This window comes from Otolemur garnettii, unplaced genomic scaffold, assembly GCF_000181295.1.
Source record: "Otolemur garnettii isolate 467f Iridium unplaced genomic scaffold, OtoGar3 scaffold00117, whole genome shotgun sequence".
Lineage (NCBI taxonomy): Eukaryota > Metazoa > Chordata > Mammalia > Primates > Galagidae > Otolemur > Otolemur garnettii.
The window spans coordinates 86,680-105,857 of record NW_003852512.1 but is presented as its reverse complement, the minus strand read 5'-3'; the positions used below and the strand labels follow the sequence as shown (position 1 = coordinate 105,857).

The 19,178-nt window shown below is 38.5% G+C and overlaps 1 protein-coding gene across 1 annotated transcript in view; it reads right to left on the bottom strand.

Moving 5' to 3' along the window:
* Positions 1–2,856: 2,856 nt before the first annotated feature.
* The window catches only part of LOC100945497 (transmembrane 9 superfamily member 2-like), an 85,199-nt gene continuing 68,877 nt past the window's right edge, over positions 2,857–19,178 (bottom strand). The window contains 6 exon segments of the mRNA XM_012809920.1: positions 2,857–2,873; positions 4,227–4,398; positions 6,317–6,428; positions 9,868–10,016; positions 10,768–10,770; positions 11,125–11,284. Coding sequence (XP_012665374.1) covers positions 2,857–2,873; positions 4,227–4,398; positions 6,317–6,428; positions 9,868–10,016; positions 10,768–10,770; positions 11,125–11,284 — 613 coding nt within the window.

Sequence of the window (19,178 nt, the reverse complement as noted above, 5' to 3'; positions counted from 1 at the left end):
TTGCCAGCTACTCAGGAGGCTGAGGCAGGAGAATCGCTTGTGCCCAGAGTTTGAAGTTTCAGGGAGCTATGATGCCACCATTACACTCCAGCCCAAGCAACAGGGCTAGAGTCTGGCGAACCACATAGGAGGCTATTGGAGTGATACAGGCAAAAGGAAATAAAAGCCTAGACTAAGACTGTGGGAGTAGAAAAAGAGAGGCATAGACAGCAGAAAGAAACTTCCTATGAAGAATAAAGTCATGTTTAATTAGCTGTAAATCACAGACAAGCTATGTTAAGAATTTCCTCAAAATAAGCCAAGGAGATCAGAACTTAGTGATGATGGTTAAAGAGAGAAAGAAATTAAGATAAGTCAGTTTGGAGAAAAGGAAGTACTAACTTCATCTGGGGGGCATGGTGAGTCTGCAGTACTAGTGAGACACGCAAATGTTCATAATGCATCTGGACAGACACATTGGGGAGCAGTCAGCACTGAGGAGTTAAGTGAAACCATGGGACTGAATGAGTTCTACAAAGGAGAGTATAGAAAGGAAGGAGTGTCTGGTGCTGTGGCTCACTCCCATAATCCTAGCAGTCTGGGAGACCAAGGCAGGAGTTCCAGACTAGCCTGAACAAGACCCTATCTCTACTAAAAATAGAAAAGCTAGCCAGGTATAGTGGCACATGCCTGTAGTCCCAGCTGAGGCAAAAGGATTGCTCAAAGCCCAAGAGTTTGACATTGCTGTGAGCTGTGATGTCATGGCACTCTCCCCAGGGTGGCAGACTGAGACTTTGTCTCAAAAAAAAAAAAAAAGGAAGGATTGAAATGCTAATAGAAACTATAATTACCTGACAGGAAGAGGAAAGAAAACAAGAGAAGGCACAGAGTGGTACAAGGAGAATGATGCAAATGATCTTGAGGGAATTGCACAAAACAGATGCTGAACGGTGTTAAATAAAGAAGCCAAGGAGGGTGAGGACTAGGAAAAGGCCCTTAGGTTTGGCAAGCGATCACCATCAGCCTTTGAGAGGCAGTATTCAATATGTTGTACTGGTAGAAAGTACAATACAGGTGGTGAAGCCAATCAATAGAAAAAGATTGTAGTGGGCCATGTGACCATTCAGGACTACATCTGTTGTGAAAGAAACTGTTGTAATATAAGCCTCCCAGAAACGATAACCTCAGTCAAAGTGCTAGGTAATGAAGAAAACAGAATCTGCAGTCACTGTGCTCCATATATCCAAATGTACTCTACACAAATACAAAAGCCAGTAACTCACTGAGCAGTGTGGAGGGGGGACCCAAATCTAACAGTACACAGGACACAGACTGCATCTACATACAGTAATATGGATAGCTCCCAGAAACAATAATAAGGGGAGGAAATAACCCACTAAAGAAAACAGACATTAAAAAGTACATCTGGCTCAGCACCTATGGCTCAAGTGGCTAAGGCACCAGCCACATACACACCTAAGGTGGCGGGTTTGAATCCAGCCCAGGCCTGCCAAACAACAATGATGGCTGCAACCAAAAAAAAATAGCCAGGCATTGTGGCGGGCACCTGTGGTCCCAGCTACTTGGGAGGCAGAGGCAAGAGACTCACTTGAGCCCAGGAGTTGGAGGTTGTTGTGAGTTGTGATGCCAGAGTACTCTACCCAGGGGGACAGCTTGAGGCTCTGTCTCAAAAAAAAAAAAAAAAAGTACATCCTATATATATGTCTGTAATGTATGTAAATCGACATATAATTCAAAAACAGGCCAGCCTGGTATGGTGGCTCACATCTGTCATCCTAGCACATTGGGAGGCCAAGGCAGGAGGCTCATTTGAACCCAGGAGTTTGAGGTTGCAGTGAACTACAATACCACTGCACTGTATCCTGGGTGATAGGGTAAGACTCTGGCTTAAAACAAAACAAAAGGGTGGCAACTGTGGCTCAGTGAGTAGGGCGCTGGCCCCATATACCAAGGGTGGCAGGTTCAAACTTGGCCCCGGCCAAACTGCAACAAAAAATAGCCAGGCGTTGTGGTGGGTGCCTGTAGTCCCAGCTACTTGGGAGGCTAAGACAGGAGAATTGCCTAAGCCCAGGAGTTGGAGGTTGCTATGACTCCACAGCACTCTACCAAGGGCAATAAAGTGAGACTCTGTCTCTAAAAACAAAACAAAACAAACAAAACAAAAATAGGCCAAATTAATCTATGCCGTTAAAAGTCAGGATAGTGTTACCTTTGTGGAAGATGAGGGAAAGAGGCCCAACAGTGCCTTTAGGGCCGCTGATGGTGTTTACTGATGTGAGTCCTAGTTTCAAAGGTGTGTTCACTTTGTGATGACTCATCAAGGCGTACACACAAACGGCGTGTGCCTTTCTATATGCGTGTTTCAATAAAAAGTTAAGAAAACAAACAAGAAAAAGCTGCTTAGGCCAGAATGGTGAGAAGCTCTCAGGTCTCCAGTTGTAAATAGAACTTCTGGTGGCTGAGAAATGAGAGTAAGCCTTCATGTCCCCTCTTCACTGAGGAATGGAGGCCAGCAGTACATAAGAGGTAATACATATTTTGTGTTTGATATAGGTAAAAGGAGCCACTGCCAAGATGCCTGTTTTCTCTGTTTACATTTGTCTCAAGGCCTTGATTCCTAACAAATTTCCATTGCTAATTTTCATACCTTTGCTGAACATGAGAGTTACTGCATTTGGCCATGTATAAAGCTCATGTTTTTGCTCAAACTTTCGAGGAAAAAGTGAGGATGCACATTATCCATGGCCAATACTATTCTGTATCTACATAAATGTTTTTAATTATTTTATTTATGTTTATGCATTAAAAGTGTAACTTTCTTGTCTTATAATGTTAAAAATAAATGCTAAAATTCCTTTAGAATACAAAAAACCCTAAATATAAACACATAAAAATTTGAATTAAAAAATTAAACAGGCTGGCTCAGGGCCTGTAGCTCAGCGGCTAGGGCACCAGCCACGTACACCAGAGCTGGCAGGTTCGAACCCATTCTAGGCCTGCCAAACAACAATGACAACTACAACAAAACAATAGCCAACTGTTTGTGGCAGGCACCTGTAGTCCCAGCTACTTGGGAGGCTGAGGCAAGAGAAAAGCTTAAGCCCAAGAGTTTGAGGTTGCTGTGAGCTGTGATGCCACAGTACTCTACCAAGGGTGACACAGTGAGATTCTGTCTCAAAAAAAAAAAAAATTAAACAGGCCAAGCACAATGGTGCAAACGTATAATCCCAGCACTCTGGGTGGTCAAGGGAGGTGGATTGCTAGCTCAGAAGTTTGAGACCAGCCTGAGCAAAAGGAGATCCCATCTCTACTAAACATAGATAATCTAACCTGGGATTATAGTGGTGCCTATAGTCCCAGCTACTGAGGAAGCTAAGGCAGGAAGATCCCTTGAGCCCAAGAGTTAGAGGTTGCTGTGAGCTATGATGCCATGGCACTCTACCCAGGGTGACAGAGTGAGACTCTGTCTCAATAAACAAGCAAGCAAACAAATTAATTAATTAATTAATTAAAAAATTAAACAAAATAATCTTTGCCTGAAAGTTTGGGCCAAAAACATGGGTATACATTATACACTGTACATGGCAAAAAAAAGTAAAATCTGAGAAAATACTGGAAGTTTTCCAATCTGACCTAACCAAGTAGTATAATTTGAGTTAAAACCAGAACTTGACGTAAGGCAGGCAGAAATGCTATTTTACTTATATTCAGAAGGTCTCCAAGCTCCTTGACTTTATTATTTCTCTAACTGAAGCATTTTATAAAACATTCCATTTTTTCACCTGTTTCAGGCATTAATCTAGACAAAAGTTCCCATCATCTTTGCATCCAAAACAACCCCAATGAGTAATTCTGACAAGTATACATCTTGTCCTTCACATATAATTGCTCATACAACCACACATTTAAAACTTAATTTAAAACTTATTCAAGTCAGTTAATTTTTATGCTTGGAGGCCATTCAAAGGTGATTGTAACATAACCCTTTCTGTGCTTTGGAACATATCCCTATTTAAAATCATCCACGAGGGACAGCATTTTAGCTAAGTACATAGGGTCCCTCCAGTTCTCCAGGCTTTGCAATCTTTTATCCCCAAAGCATATAAATGAACATGATTACTTTGTTCTCTAGTCATTCCACTAACTGTTAATTGATGCTTATTACATTATGGCTATCTCCAAGACTCTTTAGAGAGTCTGAAATATACTAAGTGATCCCCAGTTACCTGTGAAAAGAAAAAAAATCAACACCATAATCATCGTGTACCCAAAGTACAAAATGGTGCTCGCAATGCCTGTGATTTGAAGTTTGGTAAAGAAGTAATGGATGGAATATATAAAAAGATAAGCAGTTGTAAAGCTGCTAGTAAAAAAGGCTCTCCACCACCAATGATAATCCTGCAAAAAGAAGTAGAAAAAATAACTTTTCAGATGAAATTCCAACTATAAATGGGTCAGCAATTATTGTAATAACAAAGAACACAATATAAACGCCATATGATTGTGGATTTAAAAAAGTAAAAGGGAAGTTTTATCAGAAGTTGAATAAAATATATATGTCCTGCTTGGGGTATCCTAACAATTGTAAACTCCTTGTTTCCAGGGATAACACATGTGCCCTCTGGGACTGGACTTCTAATGTGTACACTCTATTGTTATGTTACCTCAGCCCCAGAAGGCATTCAGTTCAGCTTCGATATACTGGCCAGACTTGTGCTGTACCCACTGATGCCCCAGACTAGGTATTTTAAAAAAAAAGAGTAACATAGAAATATAGGATAGATTTGAGGTTAATAAGATTTGCTTTAACTGGCTAAATTTAGGATGCACAGATGCATGGCTGAGGTCAGTACTGCAGGTTGGTCTCACCCTGCACCATGGACTCCTACTGATTATAATTTTACTCTAAAGAGTCTGGGGCCACGGGCCAAGGGCATAGATAGCACAGAAAAGAATTAACATAGCAGGTTTGAGGCTCCTATCTTTAGAAGAGGCTGCTTGCAAAGCTGGCCCTTGGCGTGCATCTGGGAATTTGCCATTTAATCATTCCCTGGCTGATAAGGCTGGTTTGCTATATCTAGATCGTACAAACAACATGATTTATGAATACTTGCTTTCCATTGGGGAGTCTAGACTTTTTGCAGTTGCTAGGCAGAGGGTGCCTATGTGACTAGCTTCCAATAAAAACCTTGGATGCTGAGTCTCTAATGGGCTTCCCTGGGCAGAACCATTGTACATTTATTACTGCATTTTTCACTGTTAGAGAGAGGAGCACGTTCAGTGTGTTCCCCAATGGGAGGGAGACAACATAGGAAGCCTGTGCCTTGACTACTCCAGGCTCCACCTGTGTCTTTCCCCCTTGTTGATCCTGTATCCTTCCTCTGCAATAAACCCCAGCCATGTGTCTACTTATATGCTTAGTCCCGTGAGTTCTACTAAGTCACCAAACATGTGGGTGGCCTTGGGGATGCCTAAAACATTTTCTAAGAAATAAAAACATATTCGGAGTATAATGTACATCATTTAGGTGACAGGTACACTAAAAGCCCAGACATTGCTCCACACAATATATACAAGTAATAATAGCATTCAACTTGTACTCCCTGAAATTATTAAAATAAAAAATACAATAATTAAAGAGTTTTAAAATGTCCAGTACATGCTGTACTGCTAATGATTCAGGTTGCAGATTCATTAATGAGTAACTAAGAATAATATATAAATGATTACATTTTTGAGCCCTGTATCTATATAGCATAAGAAGAAAATGCTCCAAGACAGCATGTCTGTAAGAATCATTCCCTCAGCCCTCTATTGTCACCTTTAGAGAGTCATATTTAACTACCAAAATAAGATGATCTGGGGATTTAAGAGAGCAATGTACACTACCCCCTCAGTTATCCAGAATGACATGGTAAGCAAAAGGCAATGAAATGAAAGGAAGCAGCATCTCAAACTCACAAAACACAATCCAAGCCTAAACTGCAAAGAAAACTTTGTTGAAAAGAAAACATTAATCAACCAGATCTTATATACATCTAGATATCAAATCAGTCCCCTATATTTTTCATGTTAACTGGATATTATGGAGCAATTATAGTAACCAGCCCCAAAGAAATTGCTTTCTGTTTAAATTTCACTTGCTAACTGCATCAATGTCAAAATGTGTCATTAGGAAAACACAATGTACAGCGGATCCCAAGTAGTAGAAATGATGCAGTTAACATTTCTTTCAATTCCTTTCTAAAAACAGACTTCTCGTTCCAATAATACAAGTTTAGAAAGCTTAAGATACATTTGCTTTATATGTCTTTACCTCAGCGCATAGATGAAAATAGCACAGCAAAATTGTAGCTTCTGAACAAGTAATCAGGAGAATGATAAAGACTAAGAAAAGAAAGCCAAACATGTAAAAAAATTGATGAGACCTGGAAATGAAAAGAAGAGGTTTCAAATACACTTGAACTTCACAGTATACGCTGAAAGATCAATGAAATGTATACAATAGACTGTCACACACATCTCCAAAATTTTTTTTCCTAAACTTTTAACTCTTTATTCCAAACATTCATTGATCCATCTTGTATCAACTTAACATTCCCTTAGCTATGCAGTTTCAGGGCATGGCCATACCTTCTGCAGTCAAAACCAGGCCGGCTACTTGCCCGTGGGGCTCACTTGAAAACTATCAACAGCCTTAATTTTCTCTATACAAATATTAAAACATGACTTCTCTTGACAAATGGAAGGTTATAAATGGTATAAGAACCAGCAACTATATCATAAAGCAGAAAACCACAGAATCAAACACTACTTTGCCTCAAAAGATCTGTTGGCATGCAGCCTCTCCAAGTATGTCTGTAAAGGCCAGGCAAGGTAGTTCACGCCTGTAATCCTAGCCCTCTGGGAGGCCAAAGCAGGCAGATCTCTTGCGCTCAGGAGTTCAAGACCAGACTGAACAAGAGCAAGACTCCATCTCTAAAAATAGCCAGGCATTATGGCCGGCATCTGTAGTCCCAGCTACTCTGGAGACTAAGGCAAGAGGATCGGTTGAACCCAGGAGTTTGAGGTTGCTGTAAGCTATGATGCCACAGCACTCTACCAATGGTGACAAAACAAGACTCTGTCTCAAAATAAATAAATAAATAAAATTAAAAATCTGTGTGTAGATTACATTTGGTCAAACTTTGAAGGAATGAAGTAATTCCCTTAATTATTATAAGGATGATCAATGTCCATTTTTTAAAAAGCCTCTGGAGATTAAAAAAAACGGATGAACAAATCAATACCCCATTTTAAAATCTCATGTAAAATATATACTTAGGTGTGATAATGAGGGATAGGTGTTGGAGAAAATCACCTCTATAGATAATAAATATATACAAAGCTGTATACTATAAGCACATTGCTTTTCAGCAAAATGAAAATTAATTCATCTAAGAAACCTTTTAGTTTTTGCTTTAAAATTACTTTCCCATCAAAAACATCTGGAAAAATGATTACTATAATCTATTTTGCAGCATGTTAAATATTTAGTTGCTGACAAGGTAACAGATTTTATGGCTTTTTTCCAAACAAATTTGTCACAATGTTGTTTAAACAGTGAGTAATTAATGTACATGATTAAGCCTAATTTTTGAGAACTTGAAAGTTTTGTCTGAAAGATGGCTTTCAGACAAGTGTTATAAAAAGACATAATTGGCTATTACATTTTCTTTCTTTTATTTATTTTTGCCCATCTCCAAAAGTCCCTCCATAGTAACACTCCAATTGGCCAGTTCCTGAAACCAGAATGCAGTCAAGAATTAGGAAAAGATCAGTGCATTGGTTTATCCTTATAACCCCAGAACATTTAGAGGCTGAGGCAGAGGGATCATTTGATGCCAGGACTTCAGACCAGCTTGCATAACATAGACCCCCATCTCTACAAAACATTTATTAAGGCTCAACACCCATGCTCAGTGGTTAGGGTGCCAGGCACATACACCGAGGCAGAAGGGTTCAAACCTGGCCCCAGTCTGCTACACAACAATGACAACTACAACAAAAAATAGCCAGGCGTTGTGGCAGGTGCCTGTAGTCCCAGCTACTTGGGAGGCTGAGGCAAGAGAATTGCTTAAGCCCAAGAGTTTGAGGTTGCTGTGAGCTGTGACGCCATGGCTCTCTACCGACAGCAACATAGTGAGACTCTGTCTCAAAAAAATATATATTTTTTTAAATGAGCCAGACATTTTGGCATATGACTGTAGTCCCAGCAACTTGGGTAACTGAGGTGAAAAAAATGGATTGAGCCCAAAAGTTTGAGGTTGCAGTTAGCTATGATGGTGCCATTGCACTCTAGCTTGAGCAAGATTGTCTTATAAATAAATAAGTAAACAAACAAACAAATAAGGGCCAGGCTCAGATGCTCACACCTGTAATCCTAGCACTCTGGGTGACCGAGGTGGGTGGACTGTCTGAGCTCAGGAGTTCGAGACCAGCCTGAGAAGAGACCCCTTCTCTAAAAATTGCTGGGCATGTGTCAGGCACCTGTAGTCCCAGTTACTTAAGAGGATCACTCAAGCCCAAGAGTTTGGGGTTTCTGTAAGCTTTACTTAAGAGGATCACTCAAGCCCAAGAGTTTGGGGTTTCTGTGAGCTTTAATGCCAGGGAACTCTACTGAAGGCAACAAAATGAGACTTTGTCCCCCCCCCCCCAGATAAAAGAGCAAGACCTTGTCCCTACTAAAAATAGGAAAAATAGAAAAATTAGCCAGGTACTAGGTCAGGCACCTAGTCTTGCCAGCTACTCAGGCGGCTGAGACAAGAGGATCACTGGAGCCCAAGAGTTTGTTTGAGGTTGCCGTGAGCTATGATACCATGGTACTCTACCCAGGGCAACAGAATGAGACTTTATCCCATCCTCTCTAAAGAAAATTTCAGAACTTCTCTGAAAAATAAATAAATAAATAGGAAGAAAAAATGGACACAGAAGCTAGGGGGCACTAAAGCTGCTGCATTTTTTTTGAGACAGAGTCTCACTTTTGTCACCCTTAGCAGAGTGCTCTAGTACCATAGCTCATAGCAACTCCAAACTCTTGGGCTCAAGTGATTCTCTTGCCTCAGCCTCCCAGGTAGCTGGGACTACAGGCACTGCCACAACACCCAGCTATTTTTAGAGATGGAGGTCTTGCTCTTGCTCAGGCTGGTCTTGAACTCCTGAGCTCAGGCAATCCACGTGCCTTGGCTTCCCAGAGTGCTGGAATTACAGGCGTGAGCCACCGAGCCCTGCTGACTTACATGCACTTCTAACTATCTTGTTATTAGAATTCTTAAACCACAACAGATTAGAAACAGTAAATAAAAAGAAGGTCTAAGGAGTAGGCTTCCTGACACTGGAACTAACAGTTAACAGAAGGGAATAAAACAGAAACACACAAAGATCCAAAGTTAGGGGTCTTCAAATTGTTTTTAGCAGAGGAACTCTAAATAAAACCTCTCATGGAAAGCCAGTATAGAAAACAGACAAAAATCAGAGCTGCTTATTTCCCATCTTTACATACCTCCCTCCAAGGAACCTCTACCCTCCTACCCACTGCCAAAAAGGCTCAGTTTGAAACCAATTTCTCTAAGTCATCCAGAAAGGCTTAAGAAGAGATTTTTAATTTTTAAAAATAAAATCTTTATAGAGATTTCCACCAAAAGGTTGTGATTTAAAGGTTGTGAATTAAGTGTCAGTTCCCTGGAAATCCCCCAGGTTAGATTGTATTTCCTGGATAAAGTGGAGTAAATGAAGTATCATCATACCAGAATTTAACCTCCTTAAAATATAGTAAAGTTAATTTACTAAAAGTGAAAATGTTTGAGATCATTAAGATACAATACTTACCAAATACTGTTTAGAATGAAAAACAGTTGAATAAAAATGCAGCCGAATGGTAAAATGCCTCCGATTATGATCCCAACAATTGGATTAGTAAAGAAGCTCTGTGGAGGAATGTGCCGGGGGATCTGGTGTGTGTGAACTGGACAATTAAACTGTTTGAAAATAAACGAAGTGAGAATCAGAATAAAATGAAATTGAAGAAAATCTATACAGACATAATTATAACACAGAATCTTGAATCTGAATGGGCATGGAATATTTATGAGAGCAGTCATATGGGCAGGGGTTAAACCAGCACAGTGCAAAAGAAATATAGTATCAGCTACATATGTAGTTTTACATTTTTTTAGTAGACACACTTAAAAGTAAAAGAAACAGGTAAAATTAATTTTAATATATTTATTTGACCTAACATGTCCAAACCTTATACTTCAAACTCATGATCAATATAAATATTATCTAGCAGACATTTTACATTATTTTTGTTGCTGTTCTTCATGTTCAAAATTTGGTTTGTATTTCCCTCTTGCAACCCATCTCAATTCAGACCAGCCATAGTTGAGGTACTCAACAGCCCCATGTGGCCCCAGTGGCCACCATACCAAATGACACACAGCTGGACAACCAGTAACAATGTTTATTCTTTTTCACAAATTCCAAGGGAGAGATTGGACAAGATTTACTAGCAACTATTCCAATATGAAATAATCTAAAATGTCAAAATGTTCTCTCTTAGAGAATTCAGAAAATGTCCTTTTTTCTCCTTTCTGTGAAATTTCACCTTCCATGCTGTCATTTCCTAACTTCTGTTCTAAATCTCTTGCTATATCCTTATACAATCCTTTTCGGTGTGGCCTCATTTAGAGTTTTTGGTATCCTGCACCTTTCCCCTACACATGGAACAGGCTAACTTAAAATCTTTCAACTGGGTAGCCCTATTTCTTGGACTATATCTTGGCTTTTTTTCCCCCACTGTATAATCCTATTATTTTTCTGAGTCAGCTAACATCAGCCTATCTACGATATGTTCTTAACTTTCGTCCATCAGAGATAAACAATCTATAATGTAGGAAATACATTATAGAGAGGTTTTGGAAGTACCAATGTCTTTTACTTAATATTTTCAATATATTTTATTCCAAAATGATTATCCTCTATTGTTTTCTCCGGTGTCACTTTTTGTATTCCATGGATAGTATAAACACATGAGATTATTTCAGGCCTCATACAACGGTCAACAGCAGCATTTTAAAAGTTTACCTTTCTCTTGCTTCCAAAGTATGAACCCAAAAACGTTAGTGGTACTGAAATTCCAAACCACATGCCAAGGATACCTATGAGGGAGCCAAAGGAGATGGCAGCTGATGATCCTTCCACCCAAAGAATTAGATTCATGAGGAAGAGGTCAGCGAAGACAATTCTGAGGGAGGAAAAAAAGGCATTAGAAGACAATATGCTTTCTGGAAAATTAGAAAACATTATAAACAACTTGATATGAATGTCAGAACATTATTTTGGCAAGAAAGATATAATACACTACAGGGTCAGACCCTAGAAGAATATTAAATTATAATGTGTAAACCCAAGCCACTGAGCTAGTGCTTAAGCTACATACCATATAATAAGATAGCAGTTTATTATAGAATATAATTTCCACATCCTACTCATCTTTGCACCTTCAGAGTCTAGCAGAAAATAAGTTGTGAAGTAATATACATGAAAAAACTCAATATGCAGGATAGTGAACACATCAAAAAAGATGAAAAACAGATTTTCAAACCATAGGTCGAAATGGGCTATCAGATGGCTCAAGTCAGACAGGTATTCACTTAAAACAAAGATTTTTAATTTGGTTGCTCCTGGCCCAGCACGGTGGCTCATGCTTATAATTCTAGCACTCTGGGAGGCTGAGGCAGATGGATCACTTGAATGCAGGAGTTTGAGGCCAGCCTGAGAAAGAGTTAGACCCTGTCTCTACTAAAAATAGGAAAAAAAATAGCCAGTCTTTGTGGCGGGCGCCGGTAGTCCCAGTTACTTGGGAGGCTGAGGCAAGAGGATCACTCAAGCCAAGAGTTTGAGGTTGCTGTGAGCTATGATCCCATGGCATTCTACCTAGAGTGACAGAGTGAGACTCTCTCTCAAAAAAAATGAAAACAATAATTAGGTCACTCCAAATCAACTAGTTAATGGCTACGTCTACCAGACACATCACCAGGCAAACCCAGCTATTGTGTCCCTACTTGTTCAGAACAGTTTGACCAAAGCTACAGGTGGGTATGGGTGTAAGTATTTTGGAATGCCTAAAAGGTGAGATTGAAAAGCAGACAGAGGGTAGATTGTGGAAGTCTTTGAATGTTAAGATGAGGAATGTAAACTTTCTTCTGTCCGCATCAGGAAATATACAGCTGAATAGTTTTTGCAATCAAAAAGTGACACACAGTGCCATTTTTCATGAAGACAAATATGTAACACTGCAGGGAACAGACCTAAAGGAGGAGATAATGTAAGAAAGTAGCCCAGCTGTAAAGTGGTAAGAATCTGTATAACGTGGTGATAGTTAAAACGTGAAGAGATGGACATAAAAGACATGAAGAATTCAAAGACTTTTGGTGAAAGATGACAGATTTAACTCACACATTCAGCTCTGCTCCCTCATCAAAACCCTGATAAAATTATAATAAAGGCATTTTAAAATGGCATAAATACACACCGTTGGGGATAGAGGACAGAAGGCATTAGCAACAAATTTTGCAAACTAGATAGAAGCTGGACAAACAGTAGCCAAGTTAGTAAAAACTGAGAAACCTGCATCCTGAGTCATCAGCAGGAAAAGCTAAGAGGCCAGTTTGTACCACAGAACTCCAAGAAGGCTCTGGAATTTCTAGTGCCAGGTACCTTTGTAAGTAGGCATTAAAGAATAGCTAAAACCAGAAGGATTGTTTTTAAATCACCCTAAGACGTGCAGATTTCCTCCCTTACTCTGCAAAACCAAATAATTTCCCTTCCCCAACCCCAGCAGAAGACTGGAGGTCTGTTCTCTTGGAGAAGATCCCTGAAGCTCAGAAGAAAATTTTTAAAAAAGAAAATCTATCATTGACATCCTCAGAGAAATTAGAGGAGATATTACAAGCATAAAACAAGAAGAACTTTTAAGGACTATTGAGAAAATAAAAGGACTCGTGGGAATTCAAAATGTGGCAAGAGGAATTAAAGCCTCAATAAAAGGGTTGGAGGATAGAGCTGATATAATGTCTTAGATAGCAGCATTTTAAAAAAGGAATGAAAAACAGGCAAAAAATACATACAGGAAAAGTAGATGAGCAACATAGATATCTGAAAAATAGGAGTTATGGAAAGAGACAGAGTTCTTTATTAATGCCTTTTAGGGATATCAAGCACTTTGCTCAAGGTCAAACAACTGCTAAGAGGCAGAGCTGGGATTCCAATTCAGGTATGTCTGATTTTTCAACAGCTAGCTTTCCAGCCAGGCATGGTGGCTCATGCCTGTAATCCTAGTACTCTGGGAGGCCGAGGCAGGTGGATTACTTGGGCTTACAAGTTCAAGACCAGCCTGAGCAAAAGTGAGACCGTCCCCCATCTCTACTAAAAATAGAAAATCTGAGGCAAGAGGATCACTTGAACCCAAGAGTTGGAGGTTATTGTGAGCTATGGTGCCACGGCACTCTACCCAGGGTGACAGCTTGAGACTCTATCTCAACCAAAAAAAAAAAAAAAAAAAAAGCAAGTTTTCCCATTCCAATATGCTATAAAAAGCCTCCATGGCGAGAAAATTATTCCTAAACCCACCCCACCTAACAGATCTCTTCTTTTCTCCTGGACATTATGTCAGAGACTAGAGAAAGAGAATGTGTTAACAGCCCTTCCACCATCTACCAGGTTAGGCTTTGAGGTACACTGTTCAGGGAAACTCCGCTTATCTCTTTAGTTCTAAGTTCTCTCAAGGCCCACTCCAAGTCTAGGATTCTAATGCTGCCTTCATATTTGCCATCTCTGCTTAATTTCCTGTTTAGGATCATTCTTTCGGATGTGTTCTCATCTCTCATAAGTGACTTGGTCTTTTCTCAGTTACCTTCCATCACTGGTTCTTTCATGTTGCTATTCCTACTTCACCTTTTCCCTTTGTGTTTATGATTTCTTCTATTAACATCTTTTCCAATAGGTACATCTTTTCTGCCTTTGAAGAATCATACTTTGCTCTTGCTAAAGATACAGCCTCAAGTACTTTCAAACAACAACAAATACAACAAAACCTCCACCTTATGTCTCAGTTTCTGGCATCTTAATAAGGGCACCTGGTTTTCCATGATTTAACCACACTTCTCAAAATGTTTTTAATACTTTTCTGCTCTAATGAATTTGTTTAGCCACAATATTCCTCTGCCAAATTTCCTAGCTTTTGAGAGAGTCATTTCAGCTGTTATCATTCCTTGGCCAGAAAAATTACTTCTCACTTGACAAATCATAACCTCCCTTCTTATACATAAACTCAATTAACCCGTCTCAACAATTTCCCTTTTCAAAGTACACTCTAGAATGTTAATATGTGTTTAACAAATCTGTAACTGTCCTTCAACTTTATGTTTTTACATTCAAAATATTTCCTCCTACGTTAATCTCTAATTATTTCTAGACCTTTTCATGGAATCTTAAACAGCAAAGCTGGAAGAAAACTCAAGAGGTCAACTGAGTCCATCTCCTACCTGAAACATTTATTCACACATTCATCAAACTTTTATTGAGTACCCATGTGTCAGGCCCTGGTGTTCAAAGATAAATAAAACAAAAATCTTTGCCCTGAAAAAGCTCAATCTCATGGGATACAGACCTAAACAAATAAATTACACTACAACATAGGAAATGCTGTAGCTGAATGATGAAAGCAGAGCAGTAAGAACCCAGAAGAAAAGAGTAACCAAAAAATGATTTATAGCTCACCAAATAATTTCACAATCCATTAGTTCATTTACTTCTCTAAATGATTGTGTGACATAGGTGTTACAGACAAGGAATGGACAATCAGAAAAGTAATAGGACTTAGCCAAAGTGACTCATCTAATACTAAGAGCTAAAATTCAAACTTTCTTTCGATTTTTAAGTGTGGGTACATGCCCATCAAATTATGCTGCTTCTTCCCTTCCTTCCCTACCTACCACTTTTGGGGTTATGTAGAGGAAAAGTATATTGTTTAATAACTTTATTGTCTTTAAAATACTTTAGGGAACATATATGTTTTTATTCTAATTGCTGTTCAATCTAAATCCAAGTCCATTTATATTCTGTGAAACCCTGAAACTCTCTTTCAACCTACCACATTTTGAGAAACAAGAATCTCAGTGCCTTATGATTCTCTGTCCCATCTAAGGTAAAGACTATGTAGGTACTTTTGTATCATGCTAGCATATTGCTTTAAAATTGCATTAAATTTCACTAACAGAACCAAGAAACAGAACCTATTTTGCATTTTTAAATTATTCACATGATTTAATCACATAGTAAACACTAAGCACTTACTTCATGTATAATGCATAGAGTTGCACACTGTGAAAGATGCAGAGATGAATAAGACATAGTACTCACCCTCATGAGTTTTAAAATACAGAATGAGAAATAAGACATATCACAAATAGCTAAAATCTAAGGATGACTGTGGTAAGTGTTATAATAATGGTAATAGACACTATACAGATCCAGAGCATGGAAGTGGTGGTATTTGTACTAGGACTTAAAGAATATGGAAATTGGAAATAAGTGATTACAAACAGAACAGTAAGAACAAAGACATGATGGTAGAAGAAAACAGTAGCATCTACCATTTATTGAACATTTATTCTGTGTGAGGCACTGTTACAAAACATAATGTATGTTCCAAATACATACATTATCTCACTCAATCCTTATAGCAACCATGCGAGGTAAATAATGCCATTATTCCTATACTGTACATGAGGAAACCTAAGCTTATAAAAGTTAAAGAACTTTCCCCAGGTCCCATGATTAGTAAGCATTATTTGATTGGAACTTCTTTTTTGCTTATCTAATTTAAAGGACAATTGCACAATGCAATAATTATAAGTCTGTATTGATGAGCATACTGAGTATAAAGATGTAATTTGTATGACACAATACCAGAAAAGAGGGGGAGGAAAAGGTGCTATATAAAAGCAAAGTTCAATTGACCAGATGCAGTAGCATACTCCTGTAGTTCCAACTACTTGGGATGCTGAGGCAAGGGAATCACTTGAACCCAGAAGTTTGAAACTGCAATAAGCTATGCCAGCTCGACTGCTCTGAGCAACAGAGCAAGACTTTGTCTCTTAAAAAAAAATTATAGGGCAGCACCTGTGGCTCAAAGGAGTAGGGTGCCAGCCCCATATACCAGAGGTGGTGGGTTCAAACACAGCCCCGACCAAAAAATGCAAAAAAATAAATAAATAAAAAAATATATAAAGTGGCTCAGCGCCCATAGCACAGTGGTTACAGAGCCAACCACACACACCAAGGCTGGCGTGTTTGAACCTGACCAAGACCAGCTAAACAACAATGACAACTGTAACAAAAAATAGCCAGGCACTGTGGCGGGTGCCTGTAGCCCCAGCTACTTGGAAGGCTGAGGCAAGAGAATCACTTAAGACCAAGGGTTTGAGGTTGCTGTGAGTTGTGACACCACAGCACTCTACCAAGTATGACATAGTAAGACTCTGTCTCAAAAAAAAAAAGAAAGAAAAAGGTATAAAGGAGCAAACTATTGAAATTAATTGGTATTAATCTGAACCAAATGGTTATAAATTAAGACATTAATGTGTAATCCACAAGGCAACCACTAGGAAAATAGCTCAAAAACAGTATAAGAAATGACAAGGAAATAAAAATGGTATATTAGAAAGTATATAATACAAAAAAAGTAGTAATAGAGGAACAGAGGAACATAAGATATATAGAAATAAAATAGCAAACTGACAGATATAAATCCAACCATATCGATAATTATCTTAAATGTAAATGGATAAAATATTCTAATTAAAAAGCAGAGACTAGAAAAGTGAACAGAAAAACAGGATCTAAATATATTATGTCTATAAGAAGCATAATTTTGATTCAAAGATGAAAATGAAAGTAAAAGTAATAAATGTGTACTGTCAGAGAAAAACACAATTAAATTCAACTTGGGGGAAGAGAAGGGAGGAGAGAGGGGGATTGGTGTACTCTCATCTAATGGGCACAATATAAGGGTTATACAGCACACTTCCTGGGTGAAGGGCACAACTACAACTTTACCTATCAAACACAAACAATGTAACCTAATCATTTGTACCCTCATGTTAATCTGAAGTTTAAAAAAAAAAGTCTATGTGTATATCAAACAGTAACCAAAAGAAACCTAGAATGCCTACACTTCTATCAAACAAAATAAACTTTAAGACAAAAAGTGTTATGAGAGACAAAGAGGACAGAATTCTGTGGACAAAAAGGACATTCTGTGCCCATATAAGGGTCAATCCACCAAGAATAAATAACAATTATGAACATATATGTACCTAACCACAGAGCCCCCAAAATATATGAAGCAAAAAGCAACAGAATTAAAGGAAGAAATAGACAATTCAATAATAATAGTTGGGAGACTACAATATCTCACTTTCAATAAGGGATAGAACTACTAGACAGACAAACAACAAGGGAACAAAACAAAAAAATGAAAGATTTTAACAATACTAAAACCTACTTTTCCTAATAGACATCTACAGAATACTCCAACCAATAAGAGAAAAATACATAATCTTCTCAAGTTTATGTGGAATATTCTCCATGGTAGAACACATGTTAGGCCATAAAACAGATCTCGATAAATGTAAGAAGATTTGAAATCATAAAAACTAAAACATGATTGAAAGAAATCCAAGTAAACAGAAAGATATCATGTGTTCATGAATTAGAAGACAATATTATTAAGATGACAATATTCCCCAAATTGATCTACAGATCCATGCAATCCCTATCAAAACCAGAGCTGGCTTTTTGAAGAAAATTGAAAAGATCTTCATAAAATGAATATGCAAATGCAAAGATCCAGAATGGCCAAAACAATTTTGGAAAAGCACAAAAGTTGGAGGATTAACACTTCCTAATTTAAAATTTTGATGCAAAACTATAATAAACAAAACTGAGTGGTAGTGGCATAAAGACTATATATAGGGGTACACCTATAGAATAGGATTGAGAGTCTATAAATAAACCCATGGATTTATGGCCACTTGACTTTCAGCAAGGAAGTCAAGACAGTTCAATAGGGGAAGAATACTTTTGTCAACAAGTGATGTCAAGACAAACTGGATAACCAAATACAAAAGAATGAAGTCAGACCCCTAATTCATGCCATATACAAAAAATAACTTGAAATGGATCAAAGACTGAAACATTTATAAGAAAATACAGGAATAAATTTTAGTGTCCTTGGGTTAAGCCATTGTTTCTTAAATATGACACCCAAAGATAGAAAAGATAGATAAATTAGACTTCATCAAACTTTAGGTTTTATGGCTCGGTGCCAGTAGCTCAGTGGCTAGGGCACCAGTCACATACACTGGAGCTGGCAAGTTCAAATACAGCCCAGGCCTGCTAAACAACAATGACAACTACAACCAAAAAATAGCCAGGCATTGTGGCAGGAACCTGTAGTCCTAGCTACTTGGGAGGCTGAGGCAAGAGAACTACTTCAGCCCAAGAGTTTGAGGTTGCTGTGAGCTATGACACCACAGTACTCTACTGAGGTGACATAGTGAGACTCTATCTCAAAAAAAAAAAAAAACAACTTTAGGTTTTGTGACTTAAAGAATGTAATCAAAAAACCGGGGGGTGGGCATGGTGACTCATGCCTGCTATTCCAGCATTTTGGGAGGCTGAGGTGGGAGGATTGCTTAATCCTGGGACTTTGAGACTAGCCTGGGCAACATAATGAGCCTCTGTCTCTACCCCCAAAAAAATTTTAATTAAAAAATTATCTGGGGTGGTGGTATGTGCCTGTGGTCCCAGCTGCTCAGGAGGCTATGATAGGAAGAACATTTAAGCCCAGAAGTTTGAGGATACAGTGAGCTACTATGATATACTCTAGCCTGGGCAACTGAGGGAAATAAAAGAACAGAAAAGAAACTGAGAACAAAATCCACAGAATTGGAGAAAATATTTGCAATCCAGAATTCAGAATACATTTAAAAACTTGGCCATGCGGCTCGGCACCTGTGGCTCAAGCGGCTAAGGCGCCAGCCACATACACCTAAGGTGGCAGGTTCGAATCC